This window comes from Ursus arctos, unplaced genomic scaffold (assembly GCF_023065955.2).
Source record: "Ursus arctos isolate Adak ecotype North America unplaced genomic scaffold, UrsArc2.0 scaffold_3, whole genome shotgun sequence".
Taxonomy (NCBI): Eukaryota; Metazoa; Chordata; class Mammalia; order Carnivora; family Ursidae; genus Ursus; species Ursus arctos.
The window spans coordinates 44,376,067-44,396,421 of NW_026622985.1; the positions used below are offsets into that span (position 1 = coordinate 44,376,067).

The 20,355-nt window shown below is 34.2% G+C and overlaps 1 protein-coding gene across 11 annotated transcripts in view; it reads right to left on the minus strand.

The window, feature by feature from the left end:
* DGKB (diacylglycerol kinase beta) overlaps positions 1-20,355 on the minus strand; it is an 863,998-nt gene that overhangs the window by 384,811 nt on the left and 458,832 nt on the right. For all 11 annotated transcript variants that reach the window (XM_057304222.1, XM_057304226.1, XM_057304221.1 and 8 more), the window contains one exon: positions 19,623-19,697. In XM_057304222.1, the coding sequence (XP_057160205.1) occupies positions 19,623-19,697 (75 nt within the window). The remainder of the gene's footprint in view (positions 1-19,622; positions 19,698-20,355) is intronic.

The window sequence follows — 20,355 nt, forward strand, 5'->3', positions numbered from 1 at the left end:
TTTCCCATTTGTTTGCTTATATCATGTATAATATAATATTGTGCATAATTTAAGTACCTATGTACCAATTGCCAACCCCAATGGGAGAACATTCCCAAAAACTTACATAGAATGCTGTACTCTTTCCCCACAGCATTCTTCTTCCTCACCCACAAAGGTGAGAACTGTTCTAAGTTTTCGGTTATCATGCACATGCCATAGAAACGTATTGTTCACTTTTTGCTTTTTCCACTTAGTATTGTTACTAAGACTCATTCATGTGATAGGTGAAGTTCTCTCCATGTACAGTTGAAGTTATTTAATTTCTATTGCTAATTATCATTAATGTGAGTGTGCCTTTTCTAACTCATGTCAATGGACATTTGGATTGGTTTATGTTCTTATAATAACTGCATTATTGCACATGCTTTCTAGTGTCCACGGACAGTGGTTACTTTCAGAGTAGGGTATACTTTAACGCAACTTTTAGTTTCCCAAAGATGTTATACCAATGCATGCAGTCATTTGTAATAAAAATATATGACTGAGCACATTCTAATACTCTTAATGTCACACTTCTTAATTTCATGGGTTTCCTTGTTTGTGAAATGGCTATTCGTGACTTTTGTTTCCTTTCTCCACTCCTTTTTCTCTTGTTGATTTGTAAAAATTCTTTACTTGTTCTTAATATTAATGCGTTTTTGCAAATATCTTCTACAAATTGAAATGTTTTAACTTTAATTAACGTGTATTTTAATAAAAAGATTTGTATTCAAATTTATCAACCTTTTCATAAGTGGCTAGCACTTTGGCCTGTATTGTGAAAGAAAAGTTTGCCTACTCAGAGGTCAGAAGATAATTCATATATACTCTTTTTAAAATTTCAGTTTTACTTTTGACAGTTCTATGTGGTGGTGTGAGGTAGGGATCCCTTTATTTGCTTCCCTTCCTCTCCCTTACCCCTCTCCTTTACCCCTTCCTCCATCCTCTCTTTCTTTCCTTTTCCCTCCCTCCCTCCTTTCTTTTCTTGTGGCTGTTGTGCACCAATTTTTCTCTCTTCTTTAATCCATCTTTTTATTTATTGGATAATTCCACTTCCTACCATGCAAGCTCCATCAAAAATCAGATTTCCATATGAGTATATTTCTTTTTGAACTGTTTTATTTTATTTGTATTTTGTCCACCCCTGTGCCAGAAGCACATTCTTATAATTCCTTAAGTAGTTTTATAGTAAGTCTATATCCCATAGAGAATGAAGAATCTAGGCTATTATTCCTTCTTTGATTTTCTATATACATTTTAAAGTTAACTTGTCCTATTCTACAAAAATAAAGATAATAACAAATAAAAACCAATTACGATTTTGATCAGAGCAACATTAAGCCTATAGATCACTTTTGGGAGAAATAAAACATGTACAACATTAATTAAGTTTCCCCATCCATGAATATAGCATGCTAATGATAATGGTGATCTCCAATCCTTATAATTGTTATTTCTTATTATGCTGTCCAGAGCTCCAAAACATTGCTGAATTGGGATATTCATGGGCAATGCCCCTATCTTGTTCCTAAATTTAAACGGAATATTTCTGTATTTTCCCCATTTAATATGATGTTTTTATACAGATTTTCTTTTTTTTTTTTTTTTGAGTGACATCTTTTATAAGGTAATAAAGTTTCCTTCTATTCCTGTTATAGTAAGGATTTTTATTATGAATATGTTAAAATGTTTTCTGTATCTTTTGACATGTTAATATGGTTTATCTCATTTGATCAGAAATGTGGGAATATACATTTAAATATTTTTGTATTATTAAAACATCCTTATGATACTTTTATATAGCCAAATTGGACACTGTTTATTAATATTTTTATAGAGAACTGGATTCAGTTTGCTACTATTTTGCTTAGATATTTAGCATCTATAGTCATGAACACAATGGACTTACTGTTTTTCTTCCTGATACCATCTCTGTCTAATTTTTTGTCAAAATTATTCTGTCTCAAAGAGTTTCAGAATATACCCTCATCTTCCATTTTTGGAAGCATCTGTACAATTTTGGAAGTTCCTTAAAACTCGTAGCACTTGCATATAAGCTATTCTATTTCTGGTGAGTCTTTGGTTTCTCTCTCTCTTTCTTTCTTTTTATTTTTTTAAAATAACTATTTGAATTCCTTTAATGGTTATTGAACAAAATTTCTACTTTCTAGTTCTCCCTAAATCAGTTTTTGCCAATTACATAGCCTATTAATTTGTCTATCTCCTAATTTTCAAACATTGTCTCATCAAAGCCTAGAAATTTTTTCAAAATATGCTGGCAGCTAAAAAGTCTACCATAGAGCTAATTGATTCTGGTTAAAGCCTAACCATCCATTTGACTCACCATCGTTCTTCTACTCCATGATGATGTTTCATCTGTTATTCATTCTTGTTTCTTTTAAAATTGTCATCATTCGTTCTTCAGCAGCATCCTACCCCCAAACATAAACCCCATGTGACTGTCAGACCAGCTTACTCTCTGTAAATTGATTGCTAAATGGATTGGAAAATTGACCTATCTTAGCCTCTTAATCCACTCAATCCATGCTACTTTCCCTAGAAATTCATTCATTCCTTATTTCATTCATTCACTGAATTGTAGCCTTGGAAAATTACTTAATCATTCTGAGCCTTGGTTTCCTTATCTTTAAAATGGAGTTAATACCATTTGCTTCGTTGGAGTGTTTTAAGAAATAAACAATATGTGTTTGTAAATTAAATTGTAGTATCCATAGGTTATTACTAATTCAATCATCTTCCCTTCATTAAAAGTAGTATGTATATTTTATAGGTCAGAGTGCCACTCCTCTATTTTCACCCTCCCTCCCCCAGTGTTCAGGCAAAATAATCACAAAGAGAACTTCCTACCAAGCAAAGCTGGATGGACAGTGAGTTTTCCTACCTTCAATCAGAAACTGTAGGCCAATGAACGGGTGGGAGACCTGCTTATGGCACTGCATTAGGGACAGAAAGTGCAGAGGAAAACAGGTCTGACTGAGAACAAACACATCTAAGAGACTTGCCAAGAGCCAAACTACAGGGTCTGCATGGGTACCAACTTTTCACTCACTAAGCTGTAAAGAACAGCAGATGTGAGACTCCCACTTCAAAGGACATCCTAACAAGGAGAAGGAGGAGGGAATAAGGAGTGTCTGGAAAGATGCCTCTTTGTGGAAACTTTAGTACTGTGTACTACACTTTCACCTACCAATTTCAGAGGTTCACTTGCAGAATTAATACATATAAACATTTGAAATGAAGTAATAATGCATGGCTCCAGAATTTATTTAGACTACTTTTATGGAAATTTATGAAATTAAAACTTAAAACAACTTATGAAGTGGATTAATAATTTTTGAGCTTCCAGTGTTGGTCATTAATGCTCTCTTAGAGCATTTACTATTTATGTACAATAGCTAAATTTGAAAGAGCTCTTATGTTAATGTACAGATTTAGTAGCTCCGTGTCAGATGGTTTCCTATCACATTTGCTCAACAGCCACCACTATAGCATACCCCATATAAAAGTGGGTGGTGAGATTTTGAACCAGTAAAAGCAAATCAAGATATTCTATCTAAGATTTAGAAGTCTATTTTCCATTTCTAAAAATGTTAAGATAAAATTAATATAGAAAATTTAGGAAGTTTTGATTTGTACCTGACAATAGTATTTAAAAAGCACACTGGGAAAACTTTTCAAAAAAAGAAGAAAACCTGCAGTACTGATTCCATAATCTTGGAAAGTGTCTTATAATTAGATTTCTTAAATGACAATATGTAGGAATTTCTTTTTATTCCTATCTTCTATTATCATTCACAGAAAATAAATGATCCTGTCATTTATATATGATTGGGCTATATCAGTTAGAAATCAGATTGAACATGTTAAGAGTTTTCTGCCATTAGATTGGAAGGGAAGTAACTCTTTAAAAAAAATTTTATTTCTTTATTTGAGAGAGAGAGAGAAAGAGCGAGTGAGCAAGCATGAGCAGGAGGAAGGGGCAGAGGGAGAGGGAAAAGAAGACTCCCCGCTGAGCAGGGAGCCCAACTCAGGGCTCCATCCCAGGACCCCAGGGATCATGACCTGAGCCAAATGCAGAGGCTTAACTGACTGAGCCACCCAGGCACCCTGGAAGGGAGGTGATTTGACTCAGTAATTATGTAACTATATTCAGTACTATAAATATGCAATCAAGTTTGTGACCATATACATGTGTCTTCATTCCTCAAAGTCCTAAAGTATATGTATATAGTTTGCATACTAACATATATGTATATACATGAAAATGCAATTTAAATATTTTTCTAAGTTTATAAGTTATATGACTACCACATAAGTAAAAAAGACTGAAAATTGTGAAGTGAAGAATGAAAAGAAATATATGATAAAGAGTTTTAATTTAACCAAAAATCACACATATTTCCTGATCTCTCAAAGAAGTTAACTTGGAAGGATTCATTCTTAATACTTCCAATTGGAAAGCACAAAGACATCATCTGTGGTCCAAAGGACACCATCTAAAATTAACTCCTAAAATGTAACAGCAGAAGAGATTAGGTTGCTTAGGTCTCTTTGGCACATCTACTCAAATTCATTTTGCCATTCTAAAACACTTTTATTATTAATAATTAGAATGAGTTTTTCTTTTATATTCATCAGATCATTCCACCAAGTTAATTTTATAATGTGAAGTAAAGTATTGTGAATTAGGAAATACTTCTGAACTTCTATAGAGGAAAAAAACACTTTGACAGGGATCAGATACAACAGAATAGCTATAAATGCCTAAAAAAAGAGAGTTACATTTAACAGAATAATTATATACTGAGAAAAGTAACTTTATAAGTGTTATAGCACATGCATCAATTCATTTATTTAATATGCATTTATTAACTACAACTCTGTACCAGAAACTGGGTTAGATTCCAGAGATTGAAATGCAAGGGACAGTCCTTTCCTTCAAGTATCTCCATGTCCTAACTGAGAAAGCAGACAAAATAACACACAGTTCAGGTCACAATAGAATGTTCTTTGGAAGCCGCTGATGCAGATTAAATAGAGAAATATATCAAGATTGGCTTAATAAAAGTAGAGACAAATACCTGAGTTGAATTTTGAAGCTGTGCTAAGTTAATTCTCAGATGAACTGGGCGGACAGGGAAGGGGAGGAAGTGAATGAAGTTTTAATATATAAGAAAAAGGGCGAATATAGGAAACCAGGAAAGTGATTAGATGAGAAATTCTGGACAGTGTGAAATAATGCATTGTAAGAAGAAAGGGGAAGGTGAATGGTCTTTCCCTTCATCATATTAGGGGATACAAATCAGTGAACAAGTTTGAGAAAGGTCAAAAAAATTAGTTTTATGTTAGACATGTAAAATTTGAGACACCTATGGGACATTAATCTGGAAATGTTGCCTAATAGTTGCGTAAATCTATATAGGGCTGTGGAGAGAAATCTGAGATGGAAAGCAATATTCAGAAGCAATCCAAATATATTTGATAATCAAAATCAGGAAAGGAAGTAAGAAGGAGGAACAGAAGTTAAAATGGTCATGATGGAATACAACAAAGATTTGCTCTTTTATGGGATTAAAACCTTGAGCAGATTATTTAAACTGTCTGATCATGAGCTCCCTCATCTGCAAATGGAGACAATGCCCAACTCATGAGGTTGTTATATTTTGCATAATCCTTGACCCATGCCCTGCAAATCACTATTATTTTATTATTGTAAAATCAAGGAAGCATATATGCATGAAAGAGTCCTGAGTATGAAATTCAAGGAAAATGTGACTTTCAAGGGATGTACCAAGAAGGATGTATCCAATTATATAAGAAGATAGGAGACAATTATTTCCTAATATCCAACGGAGAAGAGAGGGGGCTGGGTGGCTCAGTCAGTTGAGCATCCAACTCTTGATGCGGCTCAGGTCATGATCTCTTCGTCGGTCATGACATCAAGCCCAGAGTTGGGGGTCCTCACTCAGCAGGGAGTCTACTTGAGATTCTCTCCCTCTGCCCCTCTCCACTGTCTCTCTGTCTTTCCATCTCGAAATGAATAAATAAATCTTCAAAATATATATATATATCTAAGGCAGAAGAGACTTTTAGGAAATATTAAAATAAGACTTTATTTAACACCCGTAAGTTTATTACTGATAATAGGAGTCTCAATGGAGAGTAGAGTCAAAATCCCAACTACACTGAAGAGGAAATGAAAAAGTGGAAAAATAGTTCATTTTATTAAGAATTTAGTTGTGAAAAAAACGAAGGAATTGGAAGGTAAGTAGATTTACATTTGAACAAACATTTTTCAAATTAAAAATAACAGCTTCATTAGTTTTATATGTTGCTCATTTTTTGCAACATCACAATGACCTAGGAATTATTTCTCTTTATTCCCTTTGGTCTTGAATCTGTATCCCTTCCTATTGTAATTTGTAACAACATTTTAATCATTGCATATGTTTTTATAAACTAAATCAAATCACTTTAGTACAGAGTAGGCTTATATTAAGAGGATTTACATAGGGGCGCCTGGGTGGCACAGTTGGCTGGACATCTGACTCTTGGTTTTGGCTCAGATCCTGATCTCAGGGTCGTGAGATAGAGCCCCAAGTAGGGCTCCATGCTCAGCATGGAGTCTGCTTGAGATTCTCTCCCTCTGCCCCTCCCTCCACATGAGCTCTCTCTCTCAAATAAATAAATAAAATCTTTTTTTTTTTTTAAAGAGGGCTTACATAGTTAAGATAAAAAGGCAGTAGAAGAGAAAACTCGAGATGTGATAGCAAGGGGGTGGGATAATGAATGAAGAGTCAAAGAAGCAAGAGAAGCAGGGACCCAGGGAAGAAGTTGAATATACTTTATTTAGGACAGATGCTACATCTAATAAGAGAATAGGGGAGGGAGTCGAGATAGACATGGATATCAATGTGTTTTTAATAGTAGGAATAATAAACATAAGTTGAAGTAATTTCCTTTCTATGATATCTCATTGATAAATTAGGAGCAAGGATGGATACCGATTTTGAGGGATATGATATTTCTAAAATTTGATGCCCTCTTTAAGAAAAAAATATGTAAAAATTAGTTCTCATAAATTATATATAAATATGTATATATATGTATATTTATTTAGAATAAGAAAAGAAATCACAACAGATTGCAAATTTAAGATAGCACACAGACACTACATCATAAAGTCGAGAATAATAGCATAATAATTTCATTAATGTTCATTTCTTGGCCTTTTGGCTAAGATTAAGTATAATAATTTCATTAATGAACTGCTTGATAGACTTAAACATTTTTTATATTTGATTGGCTTTTCATAAGAATAATTTTGAATAATATTTTTATGAAGTGATGACGAGATGAAATCAAATTGTAGATTTCTATAGGCTGATTACCTCTACGTTAAATTATTTTAAACTTTCACACTTCTTCAGTGGCAGAATTTTAAATGAAAGAGAAGTTTACAACCTGAAAAAGACTTACTGGAGTAATAGTATCCAGAGATACGTGTTCCTTAGTGACTACAGAATCCATAGCATAATCACTGAGTAATTTGTGTGCGTTTATACATATGTTCATGCTCATTTATGCACACACATAGAATTAGACAATTAAGGCTTATATTTTATTTAATAATATATTAAAATTTCTTCAGATGCAATTATGATTTATGTGTGTACCACAACCAATTCAGAACATGTTTTTATCTATTGTTTCTTACTTTGATCAAAACCATATTTTTGCCATGATTATGTGCTCCAACAAAATCTTGTTCAAATTATCACCATAGGAACAAATAATAAAATCATTAGTGCTTTACTTTTTAATGGATTTTCTGTTTAAAGCATTTTGATTACTCTGATATAAAAATGGGATTACTTAATCTTTTTAAAGTTCTTCCACCAATGAAGCCAAAATATTAACAGTTAATCACTTCGCTTATAACACACATAAGAAAACTTGGAATTGAATATGAACATTAACTTAGGACAGTCATTTGATCTAAATGAAAAATCATGCTTCAGAGAGTGATAGGTGAAGAGATTTTCTGCAATTTAAATGGTTGTCTTGAGCAGATAATTAGCTATTAATTTTGAAGCAGATACTCATGTTTCTACAACATATTTGTGCTTATAGTTTCAATATGCTCAATGATACCACTAGAGCTCCCATTGTCAATGGTACATGTTGATAAGTACTTCATAAAAATCATGTATTCATCATCAATTATTTCAGAGAAAATGGAAACTTAGAACTGAATTTTTCATTTAATATGCATTTTCATTTTTAGCTGATTTTTGCTGAAAAGTTTTATTGCAAAATAAAAGTGTACAAAACATAAATATTTATAGATTTAAACTACATGTTTAGTTTAAAAAAAACACTGAATAAGAGTATTGAAACCATTCATTAAAAATAATTGGCAGGATTGCTCATCTTCTCTTCCTCACATTTATTTAATATTTATCTAACCTATGATTTCCCCCAAACTCCACGGACATTGCTGATTGGTATATTTATTCTCGCTTGCATCTCACAAGAAGATGAGAGTCCATGGCCACAGCATAATGGGCCCATGGGCCAACACAGTTTTTAGTGCATATTTATTTTTTTCTTTGAATCCACTATATACTGTACTTCAGAAAAAAATGTTGCTTGTTTTTACATGTGGGAATAGTTGGGAAAAGACAGTTATTTTTCTGGTTATGTTTTAGACTTAAAGATGATATGTAAAAGTGAGAACACCATTCATTGGACAGATGTGTCTTACATCCTACTAGAGGAAAACATAGCAGAGACTGGATATACAAACTGGAGAGATCCCAAACCCATCATTATCAGGGCTTATTATAATGTACCCACTAATAACAATACTTAAATTAAAAATACAAAATTCCAGGCTAAATACTAAATTGGGATAGATGCTGGAAATCCAGGAATAGACCAGAAGAGTCCTGGATAAACCTAATTATTATACTCATGGTAACCCTAAGACCCTATGTGATTTGAATGGTTCCTCAGTACCATTCTCACATGCTACTCCTATCCACTATGCTTCAGCCACCCTGGCCATCTTGCTAATGTCCCCCAATCATGTCAAATATTGTCCCATCATGATGCTTTTATTTCTGTTTTTCTCTCTCTGCCTCAAATGCTCTTCTATGAGATGACCAAATGGCTTGCTCCTTTATCTCCTTCAGGTCTATACTAAGTGAGTTCTTCCCCGCTCAGCCTATATAGAAGAACAAACAGAACACTCATTACCAATGTATATTCTATTTACCTTATCCACTGACATAATGTATTTTTTATTAGTTTAATCTGTCTTCCTCCAATGAAACATAAGGCCATGTGAGCAGAAAGTGTTATCAACAGCTCAGAGTGGACTGGCAGTTCTAAGACTTGTTCCTCACATCTGTTAGCCATTTAATAAATATATTCTGGATCAATTTATGTTAGTTTTATTATTATTACTATTATTAAGCTACAGTTTTACGTTTTACTTAGCTGTTGCATTGTTAGTCTATTTGAGGGTGGATTACACTGTCCACTTTTATTCTTTTTAATTAAATTATAGGAGTAAGCTACATGATCGTCATTCCTAAAGGATTCTGAGATAATCATCTACTATGAGTTTCCTTATTTTCACTCACTAGTAAGGACATGTCCTTTAACTACCTGGGGCTGATGGGAAAGTTGTGCCAGGGAAACATGCTGGGCAGGCTTAGCAAACTGTAAATATTCAAATAAAATAGTTTGTTACTTATTAGAAACTTGACTTTTGTAGAATAAAGTAAGAAACAGGTTAAATCATATAGACAAATGAATTGGTTATTTCTAGCAGCCAATTCAGGTGAAGTTATTCTTTTTAGAATGTTCAGGGAGGGGCACCTGGGTAGCTCAGTCGTTAAGTGTCTGCCTTCAGCTAGGGCATGATCCCAGGGTCCTGGGATCGAGCCCCACATCGGGATCCATGCTCTACTGGGAGCCTGCTTCTTCCTCTCCCACTGCCCCTGCCTGTGTTCCCTCTCTCACTGGCTGTCTTTTTCTCTGTCAAATAAATAAATAAAATCTTAAGAAAAAGAAAAAGAATGTTCAGGGAATTTAGATAAGTAATAATCTCTAAATAATAACATAGCTGTCTAGTCTAACTGCTATTCAGCTAGCTACTATTGCTTTCTTTGTGAGATGAATAATAAAATTTCAGATTTTCAGCATCTTTAAAGTCATAATGCATTTGCTGATATATGTGGAAAGTGAGTACAGAGTTGTAATACCCGAAATGGGGAAGTTCTTCTATAAGGCAGGAGATTATATAACTTTGTTAATTGTAGCAGCATGCTAATGCTTTTGTTACTTTTACTAACCTATAGATTTTTAATATAAAAACACAGATCTATTTTCAAACTCAATTGCTTTAGTGATAAAGACAGAATTATGCTCACCCATTTAGGGGCACTTGGGTGGCGTGGTCGGTTAAGCATCTGACTCTTGATTTCAGCTCAGGTCATGATCTCAGGGTCGTGAGAATGAGCCCTGCATCAGGCTCCACACTTAGTGGGGAGTCTGCTTGAGATTTCCTCTCTCCATCTCCCTCTGCCACCACCCCCTCCTGAATAAATAAATAAATCTTAAAAAAACCATACAAACAGAAGTGGCTCACAGAATCATCATAAAATATGACTAATCATAAGGATTGAAAGGGTGAGCTCAGTGCTTTAGTTTTACATTACCAACAATTTTTACAATTAGCAACATTTTTTTCTGGAAATTTCCAGTAGAGCTGGATTGAATTTTGATGAACTTTTTCTCAGCCTTCTAAGGATTTTGTTTAGATCTCTGACATAACAAGATTCCATAACAAGAGACATATGTAGGAGGTCATAAGTTCTGATTCAAGATGGATTTTATTTACATAAAATATGATAGAAACTTTGTTATATAAATTATATCTTAAAGTAAGAAAGTAATTAAATCTGTGGAATTTGTTATATCTTTCCTAAATTACACATTTATTTTATAATAGAATATATTTAAAGATTTCACTATGCAAATGTGTATGATACTTAGAATATGTGAATTTATTGACTGCTAAATTTTATTTTTAATATTATATATGTTTTGCATTTAGTTCAGTTAGATGAAACCGAAGATTTCTATAAAGCATCTTTCATAAAAAATCATTACGCCTAATTATGCTAACAATCTGGAAAATAATTTGCATGATTTGAAAAGATTTATCTTACATTTTGTTTCAATTCAATAAATACTTGATATTTTTTCTGAAATAGTTTAGGGATGATATGAGCATAAAATAAAGCATCTGTACTTTCATAAAGCTTTGAGTCAGAAAAGAAAAAGCTATGTCACAAGTACATAAAAACTTGATACTGACTTTTCATAGGCCACATTAGCATATGCAGTTGTAACAGCCAGAGATGTACTTATTTATTTTAACGCTGTAAAGGAAAAAACACCTCACCATTCTCTGACCAGAAAGCAATACATATTTTATATTTCATCTTTTCCAACTAGTTTATACCTCCAAATAATTTATTCCATTAGATCACAATATGCATTATCAGGAAGAAACCAATTTTATGACATAGATACTAGTTTTAAGATCACTAAATAGAATAGGATCAGAGAGAATTTATATAAGGATCTAAAAAGGAAATAAAGAAACAAATAGCCATTTCTGTCTTGAAAACAATTAAAGACAAAAAGAGAAATGTCCAAAGAGTTTGGTATTTACTAAATAATTCACACTAAGGATTAGCATAGTTTCAATACACCAAGAAAAGTTTCTACTCTATAAACAAACTGCCAGAAAAGAAAAAAAAAATAAAGATGAGATAATAGAAGAGATGAAAAAAGATTTAAAAATTTGATGCTAAAAAGGAAAAATGGGAAAAAGGGAAATTAAAATAGTGAATAAGGGGCGCCTAGATGGTTCAGTTGGTTAAGTGACTGCCTTCAGCTCAGGTCATGATCCTGGAGTCCCAGGACTGAGTTCCACATCAGGCTCCCTGCTCAGCGGGGAGTCTGCTTCTCCCTCTGACCCTCCCCACTGTGGTGTGCACTCTCTCTCTCAAATAAATAAATCTTTTAAAAAATAAATAAAATAATGAATAACTGCAGGCTCATGGTGGCAGATAATATAGATACATAGATATATAGATATATAGATATATAGATACAGACACATCTTCTAGCAGTGGTAAAGTAATACACCAGAAACAAAGATGAAACTAAATCACAATGAATATTAGATTAGTAGAGAGACCTTACAGAATGGAACAGTTTCCAAAGCAAAACAGTAAAAGGAGACAACTGCAAAAGTAGCTCTGTCAAGAAAGCTTGATTAGGAATAGCACAGCTAGAAATAGGTGTGGGGAGAGTTATGACAAGCAAGCAGGTCAGTCATGGGACTAAGTGGAGGCTGGACATAGCACCCATTAAGAGCAGCTACCTGTGGCATTCGCCTCCAGGATAACAAGGAACAGCTCTCCACAGAAGCACAGGTCTGCCAATGGAGACACAGTGTGGGGATTGGTATCAGAAACAGGGCATTGTCATAGTGATCCAAATGAAACTAGAAATTCAATGCAATTGCATTCAAACTCATTTTTTCTAAAAAACTTGAGACATGAACAAACAAGGGAGAGAAAATGTCACTAAATTTTGAGAGAATAATTAGGGAGTTAAAGTATATACCACAGTCTCTCATTAGAATCAACAAACAGATCAACAAAGCAAAGAGCAGCAATACTCTAACATATATATCATTTCATCATATACAAAATAGTCAAGTCAGTCATGAAACAGTGAACTAATGAATAGCTTTTGTTGGGACAATCACATTTTTCTTTTTAAGACAGCAAGGGAGGGACAAAGGGAGAGAGAGGTGGAGAGAAAATCTTAAGCAGACTCCACGCCCATGATGGAGTAGAATGCAGGGCTTGATCTCACAACCCTGAGATGATGACCTGAGCGGAAATCAAGTTGGACACTTAACTGACTGAGCCATGAAGGCACCATGGAAAATTACATTTCAATGTAAGGGGGAGAATGTGTTCCATCTCTACTTAATCCATATCTTTCAATGCACTTCTAAGAGAAAATGCAATCTTTAAAGATTAAAGGTCAGAGGGGTGCCTGGGTGGCTCAGTCAGTTAAGCGTCTGCCTTCAGCTCAGGTCCTGATCTCAGGGTCCTGGGATCGAGCCCTGCATCTGGCTCCCTGCTCAGTGGGAGACCTGCTTCTTGCTCTCCTTCTGCCATTCCTCCTGCTTGTGCTCTCTGGCTCTATCTTTCTGTCAAATAAATGAATAAAATCTTTAAAAAAAAGATTAAAGGTCAAAAATCTAAAACCAAATATAAAAGTAATAAAAGAAGATGTACAGGAACATTTCATAAGCTTGACTTGAGGAAAGGGTTTTCTAAAACATAAAATAGAGAAATCATTCTTCACAGAACTCGTAGATGAAAATTTTTAATATTTACATGACAAAAAAAGAAAATGCATAAATTGAAAGTACAGAACAAACTAGAAGAAAACATTTGCAACGTATATAAAGCGATGGTGTTAATACTTATGCAATGAGATCTCAAAATGAACATAAAAAAGTCAAATAAATCAAAAGGAAAATGGGCAAGTAAAAGAACATATGTTTTAGTCAAAAAATATGAAAGTTTAGTATACATAAGAAAAAGATACTTGTTTGGAGCATCTGTTCTTTTGGCCTTATTTGATTATGGGGAAACAGTGCTGAGAACAGTTTCGGTAGATCTATCAAACAAGTAAACCAACTGTACTGACCCAAACAAAAGGGCCAAAGCTAGGCCAATGAAATAATTTTCTCTGAAATTTAAATCTGAATTTTGATCTAAGAGATAATTATGGGTTGTTGATTCATCCATATGTGAACCTGTAAAAATGGTAGTGCAAAAGACTGACAGTTGTCTAAGAATTTACAATGATTATTATAAATGTAATTGGGAAGTTACCCCAGTTGCACCATATCATATGGCCTATGACACCTATTATATAGCAATCGATTTACTTATTCAGTGGTTCTCCACGCTGACTGCATAGAATCAATCAGATATTCAGAATCTGCCTATACTCTGCACCACTCCTTCAACCCATATCTATGTCCTCATAGGGAGTTTTTTATTCTCACTCTTTAAGGATAAAAACAAAAACAAAAACAAAAACAAAAACATGGTTTACCAATGCTTCTCCATGATACACCAGAAGTAGCAGGAAGCAGACTGCTGTGCAGTACAACTATACTGGGAGTAATATGAGAAGGACAGGAGAGAAGGCCAGTTGACCAGGCAGCAGTATTTTAAACAATAAAACTTGTTGTCTACCTTTTCTGGGCAGAATGATGTCCACAGTTTATGAAACACACCAATGCAACAGTACTGACTAATAACATGTCTTACACTATAAAGGACCTCGAAAGGACAGGAATGGAGAATTAGTCACGAAAGGAAAGCTTATATAAGTGAGCTTCTCAGAATGAACCCATAGTTGGGACTGTAAATGACCCAAATAAATCCCAAACAGCATTTTTTCTTAGTTATTCCTAGTGAGTGTGCAAAAAAAGGCTCATGTTCATATTAGTAGGAGGGGAGGCTATCGGAAGAGACAACACTAATTTATCTTCAATAAGAAGGGTAGTTACTGACTCTGGATTGCTCAGTTGTCATCAAAGAAAGCAATGAGTGCACGCCAATATGTTGATTTACTTTAAGGGACTCTGCCAACTATTTAGGAGTAGGCTAAATTCACCTGACCCCTTTCATAATGGAACTGCAGCCTTTGCCTCCCTGCACTAGACATTTATTCTAGCAATTGGATTTACTTTTCCTTCTCATGATGTCTTTGTCAATGGTCATAACAATTGATTTATTGAATGATTTATACACTATCATAGTGTCTCACATACTGCTCTCTCCTTTCAAAAAATTCCTTTCACTGAGAAGGAAGAAAGACAGTGGGCTGATGACCCCAAGACTTAAAAGTCTCTTGTATTTCATTAGGCAGAAGCAGTTGGTCAGTAGAATCCTGAAATAGTCTACTGAAGACTTGGTCACTGAATCAGTGGGAACACGTAAATGGTGTACTACCGCTGTAGCAGATGCTCTAAACTATGTGATGCTGCTTACTCATGTGAGAAAAAGCATGGTCCTGGGGGCAAAAGGTGAAGTTGGAGTGATGAAACTTACGAATTAGACTTAATACCCATTGTGATGGTTAATTTTACATGTCAACTTAGTTGGGTCATGGGGCGACCTGATAATTGATCAAACATTATTCTGGGTGTTTCTGTGAGGATGAGATTAACACTTAAATTGGTAGACTGTATAAAGGAGATTGCCCTCCATAATGCGGGTGGGCCCCATTCAATCAGTTGAAGGTCAAAACAGAATAAAAGACTGACCCTACTCCAGAGGGAACTCTTTAGCTTGATGCCTTCAAACTAAGACATTGGCTCTTTCTGGTTCTAAAATAGCTTGCTAGCCTTTAGATTCAAGCTGAAACATCAACTCTGTAGATTTTGTACTTGTCAGTCTCCAATAGCATATAAGCCAATTCCTTATAATCAATACCTCTCTATATAACCTATTGGATCGATTTCTCTGAAAAACAGTGACTACTACATCCACTTTGAAAATTTTGCTTCCCATCCCCTTGGTCTTTAACTATCATGGTTTAGATGCTTTAACACCAAAGTGAAGAGTGCTGCCATATGATAAAGTTTTCATTGAATTAGGAGCTGAAACTGACACACAGACATTTTTAAGGCTTTTCATAGCACTAGGTAAACAAGCAAGGGAAAAAAAAAAGATATAATGTTAACTGATATAGTTGATTCTGATTTCCCAACCTAAACAAGCCAAGGCTGTGACATGGGAAAGGAGAAAAACCAATAGGTTTGCTGCCGTACAACGGGAATACAGAGTACTAATAGTATCTCTCCTTCTAGCATTGGTTTGTCATGGAAGGCTAGGAATAACCCAAAATCATAGGGGCATAACCTTAGAGAGGTTTATTTATCCCTCATTCTGTGAGGATCATGGGTGCTGGAGGGGAGGGTGTCTTTCTATCTCTCTTTACTCTGTGATCCAACCTAACAAAAGAGCTGATGTCTGGAATACTTCTGGTTACTGTGGCCAAGGATAAGAAAGCATAGAAAACCTACTTCCTGCCCAGTTTATTGTGAGAGAGCCATATGGACACTCTGTATTACTACAGTTAAAGGAAGTAAAATAAAATCAAGTGCCTGGGAGGAGACCTGGAAATATTGGATAGATAACCCTATACTGCCACGTACCACCATGCCTTTCAGTAACGGTACCTGAGAGACTAATTCATCCCTATGCAAACAATACTACCAAAGTCTCAGAACTATCAGGTAGCAATAGGTCACTGCTCTGGGTAAAAATGTATAAGCAGGAGAAATGTTTCAAGTTTCAGCTACAACGTTCAACCAGTTGCAAAGCCAATGCCACAGACTTTACGTGTATTTCATTCTTTATATCATTAAAATCATCATTTGATTAAATTCATATTTGTAGTTAAATTTTTTACTTTCTCATTACATTTCTGTATGTTAAGCCCAAACATATGGAGAGTGGGGAGAAAACAATCATCTCCACAGATGTTTCCAGCGAACCAGGACTTGGAGTTGGATATGGTATCTGTATGAAGTTTTGGGGTGTCTACATTTTAGAAGAATGTGTGCTTTCACCTACTATTTATCCCCTCCAAGAATTCATCTTTCATCCTCGGGTTATAGCATCCTCGTGTATCTTTGAGGGAAGAAACCATGTAGATAAAGCCTTGACAGGACTGTCAGTCAAGATCCCCCATTTAAACAAGCCAAGGCTGTGCATGGGAAATGGGAGAAACCAATAAATATACTTCTTCCTGGGATCTGAATGTTGAGCAGAGAAATAAGAATACCAAAAGCAACTGGAATCAATTCTTCTCGGCAATAACTACCATGGGACTTTGTCCTTTCAGTCCTGCTACTCCATTTTCTCAAACTGTCCTGATCCCTATCTTTACTGAAATAGAGTTCTTTATTTTTCTATTAATTCTAGGAGTAACTTCGTAATTGAACTTTATTTTAGATAATACGCCAGGGTACATTTCTGTTGTTTATAGAAAAGTTTATCTAATTAATGCCATATTAAACTTTATAAGTGGCCAAACACATGTAAATGAAAATGGCACAAATATATTTTCACCTATCACATTGGACAAAAATAGAAATTACTGAAGATAGCCAATTTAAAGAACAGTGTGGGAAATAAGCTTTATATACTGCTGCTGAGATTATAATTCAATACATATTTTTTATTAGAACTTTGGCAGAACCTTCCACAATTAAAATGGAAAATATTCTCAATCATGCAATTCTACCTATATCAACCTATTCTATGAAAACATTTGAACATGCTTCCAAAACACATAAATAACATTGATAAATGTTAACTTCACATATTCGGTAATGATTTAAAAGTACAGACAATCACAATGTTATCAATAATGAAATAGCTAACAAAACCATGGAATATTGTGCAGCTCTTAAAAATAATGAAACTGATCAATATCTGCTGAAAACAATATCCATCATATGCTTTTGAGTTAAAAAAAAAAGCAAGTTGCAGAGCAATAAAAGACCTATATTCCAAGTTATATAAAAAGATCTACTTATTTATACAACATACATATGTTTGTGTGTATGAATGAATTATATGCATGAATACATTATATGTAAATACATTACACACATACATTAGGTTTTATGTTCATATAAGTTCTGGGAGGATACACACAATTGGCAGTGCTATTACCTGAGGAGTGTTAGTGCTTGAAGGGGGGCCTTTAACTTACTTTCTAAATGATACTCATTGTAGTGTGGGTTTTCACAAGTACATATATTACTTTTATCTTTTCGATATATTAAAATCAGTACAGGATAATAAGATGCCTAAAATTGAAAGTGTGAAAGGAATCATGTAGCACACATTTAAAGTGGAGTGGGAAAAAATGAAATGATGAAAACAATGCTAAAATCAATATTATTACAGTATATTTACATAGAGCTACAAACATGTAATTATTAATTATTAACTAATATTACTATAGATAGTGTTGAGAATAACGAACATTATTGAGGACCTATGTATAAGCCTATTTTTATATGCTTCATAGGCATCATCCCATTTAACTTCACAACTATCCTATGAGACAGTTATTACTTTTCTAATTTTACAGAAATGAGTCAAAGAAGACACATAGGCTTACAAGTAGCAGTCAGTAGGCATTGCATTTAGTTATGGAATACAGGCAAATCCTCGATTTGTTGGTCTGCATAGAACTACTGAGGTCCTGGAATGGCTAAACTTTTGAACACACCATTGCTTAAGCTTACAGAATAAAGGCTACTGCTCTAAAATTCAGAGACTACTGAACAAGAAAAAGAGCCATCCTGACTAAGCTTCTGTGTTAACAATGAGACTTGACTTCGGCATGGCTTTCTCTAGATTAGCACTTCCTGCATGTGCCTCCAACAGCCAATAATCTGCTCATGATCCATTAGATTCTGGAGTCTGGAGCTTGACAAAGACACTGTTCTGAACTAAAAGTTTATGCCTATCCTGCCTCTCCAGCAAAGGGGTTCTGCAGATTGTGGCTCACCTGGCACTGGATAGCAGGTAGCAGGGAGTGGAAGAGAGAGATGAATATCCTGCAGGAGTCTGTGCTAATTAATTGTATTTTACTTACATCTATTCAACATTATTCTGAGCATTTAAAAGAGTCCGGTTTCAAGATTTGGTTTCTAGTTTCTGAGAAGAACCTAGAAAACTTATTTTAATCACACTGATGTTTTTTGCTGTTGTCGTTTTTTGTTTATAAAGAGGCTCATGTAAGCGTTATAGAGCTTCCTTCTACTTCATCTGGTCTCATGTTTACTCAAGTTGATAGAGAGAAAACAAGTCAGTGGAAGATGATATTAGTCCATTAACTAGGCCCAATTAATGATGATTGATTTCAGCATATACTTGTGGTAGTAAAAGTACATGGTTACTGTTGGAAAAAATAGGTTTATTGAGCTATGTCTTACCTAATAATAAAGTGTCTTGTAAAAAAGTGGTAGTCACTAGATTTTGTAAGTAGTAAATGAAAAAATCATATTATGATTTCTATTCTTTGTTAACTAGCGTTTTCTCTATAGTAAATCCTCTATGTTTAAAAAGGAAAAGAAAAGGCAGTGGTTCTTCAAACAGATGGTTTGGATGATTGGGTACCCAGCAAATGTCTTGTGTGATTATTATTAGTAGCAGTCGTAGTAATACTAGGAGAGGAGTACTTCACCACACTTCGAAGGGAAAACAGCATCCGCACTGGTTACTCTTATATAGTTGATACTCATTGTTCTTATGTACACTAGTCTGGCTGCTGTACTCAAATAACATTATTTCTAGGCACATCAGGCTGTTTATTTCATTAATTAATATTAAATGAATCAACAGTAATAATATTATCCTTGGACTTACCCTGGCATTGGTCCATTTCCAGAAAGACTGTAAACCTGACGAGGATTTAGTAGATATTGGAATTTTCTATAAATTCTATAAAGATGAAAATAGGGAAAGAAAAAAAAAAAGAAATTTAGTGATACTCTCCAATTTTTAAATAACTAGCCCCTCTTAATGTTATAATTATATAATGGTTGTAACTAAATATATTTGATAAATTTTACATTAATAATATTAGAAGTATAACAGCTCAGTAAGAATTTAACCGTTCTTTGAAAAAGAGGCTTAGTAGCCAATAAAAAGGCAATAAAACTTATAAGTTAGAAACAGTGATATTTGCATTCCATATTTGCATATGGATATGCATTTAGAATATTGCTTATCCTGATTTTGAAGATTATTTAGCTAATTAGATTTCAAATACATTTTTTAGGACTATCAGAATAAAATTACTTACATACCTTCTCCTAACTGATCCTTGTGAAGTTTACAGGTTATTGGGCCAATCTAATCAATATGAAAACTATCCCACATATAAAATGGGACTGTACATGTTGTATGCCATGGATGTAATCAAAGAATGTGACCTCATCTGCTTAATTATTTCACATAAACAATCATCTGATCAGACAGTTCACACAATTGCTAAACGGTTTCAATGGGTACATATTAAATAATTCATTTTTTTCTAAAAGAAATCAATCATACAACAAATGCAACACAATTGATTCTAAATAGATACACATCTCAT